General features: G+C 40.7%; 1 protein-coding gene across 8 annotated transcripts in view; it reads right to left on the reverse strand.

Moving 5' to 3' along the window:
* The window catches only part of LOC115242721 (growth factor receptor-bound protein 14-like), a 325508-nt gene that overhangs the window by 126286 nt on the left and 197980 nt on the right, over positions 1-1242 (reverse strand). For all 8 annotated transcript variants that reach the window (XM_029819228.1, XM_029819236.1, XM_029819235.1 and 5 more), the window contains one exon: positions 109-138. In XM_029819228.1, coding sequence (XP_029675088.1) covers positions 109-138 — 30 coding nt within the window. The remainder of the gene's footprint in view (positions 1-108; positions 139-1242) is intronic.

Below are 1242 nucleotides of genomic sequence, written 5' to 3' on the forward strand. Positions count from 1 at the left end.
ATTTATATGTCAAACTATCATATTATTAAAAATAAGAAATATATAATAAACTATTATACTATTAAAAATAAGAAATGCGAATGACGTAAAATAATTTTGCACACTCACCAGAGGCCGTTTCGGTAGCGTCGCGATGGTCTGAAACAGAAAGAGAATATTCTAGTAAGTATACATCGTTCTTCACCTTACGGCGGTTGCCGCGAAAAATTAAAAATTGTTGAGCGCGTAGTTGGAAGAAATTAATTTAAAAAAAGTAAATTCTCTCTCTCTCTCTCTCTCTCTCTCGGGAAATGAGAGAGCAACGCAAAAATTCCAACGAGAGAACTAAAGTTCGAACCAAGTGCGGCTCGGCGCGCCGAGCTAAAATCCGCCATACGTATATTATGTGAAAGTACAGTAATTTAACAGCGTACGGAGAATTCCTGGAAACAATTTGCGAGGCAAAGCCGGTAGCCGCTCATAAAATACAGCGAGAAAATACCACGAATTAACGGGAGGGAGGGGGAATTTACAACAAAGCGCAGAAATTATTGGAAAGCGTCGTGAGTCGTTTAATGGACTATCAAAAACGTCAGAGTGCTCTGGGCGGTGTCGCTTGGGATACGACGAATTCTTTCGTCGCGGAATTCGTTTTTTATTCGACGATTATTTACGATATTTCCTCGAGGGTGACGAGTTTTATGCGAAATTAAAAACGAGTATATGCAAATTCGACGGCAATCGATTGCGGGCGTTATATCGCCCGAAACATTTTGTTTTACGCGCGTCGACGCCAGCTCGAAGTCGTAAATTTTTCAAGACGACCAGTTTTTTCGGGAACGCACGTCTCTATTCTGACGTTTCTTTCACCTCGAATCAAACGAAACGCGCGAGACATTAATTTCGTTTTTCTTCTTTGTAAGGTCATTAAACCGCGCATCACGTTTCTGATCCTCATCAACGATTGATACATCGTCAAAAGACACATTATATATGTATACATATACATCGTGTATTCAACGTTATATAAAAATTCCAACGAGAGAACTAAAGTTCGAACCAAGTGCGGCTCGGCGCGCCGAGCTAAAATCCGCCATACGTATATTATGTGAAAGTACAGTAATTTAACAGCGTACGGAGAATTCCTGGAAACAATTTGCGAGGCAAAGCCGGTAGCCGCTCATAAAATACAGCGAGAAAATACCACGAATTAACGGGAGGGAGGGGGAATTTACAACAAAGCGCAGAAATTATTGGAAAGCG

Source organism: Formica exsecta, unplaced genomic scaffold (assembly GCF_003651465.1).
Source record: "Formica exsecta isolate Colony F162 unplaced genomic scaffold, ASM365146v1 scaffold62, whole genome shotgun sequence".
Classification (NCBI taxonomy): Eukaryota; Metazoa; Arthropoda; class Insecta; order Hymenoptera; family Formicidae; genus Formica; species Formica exsecta.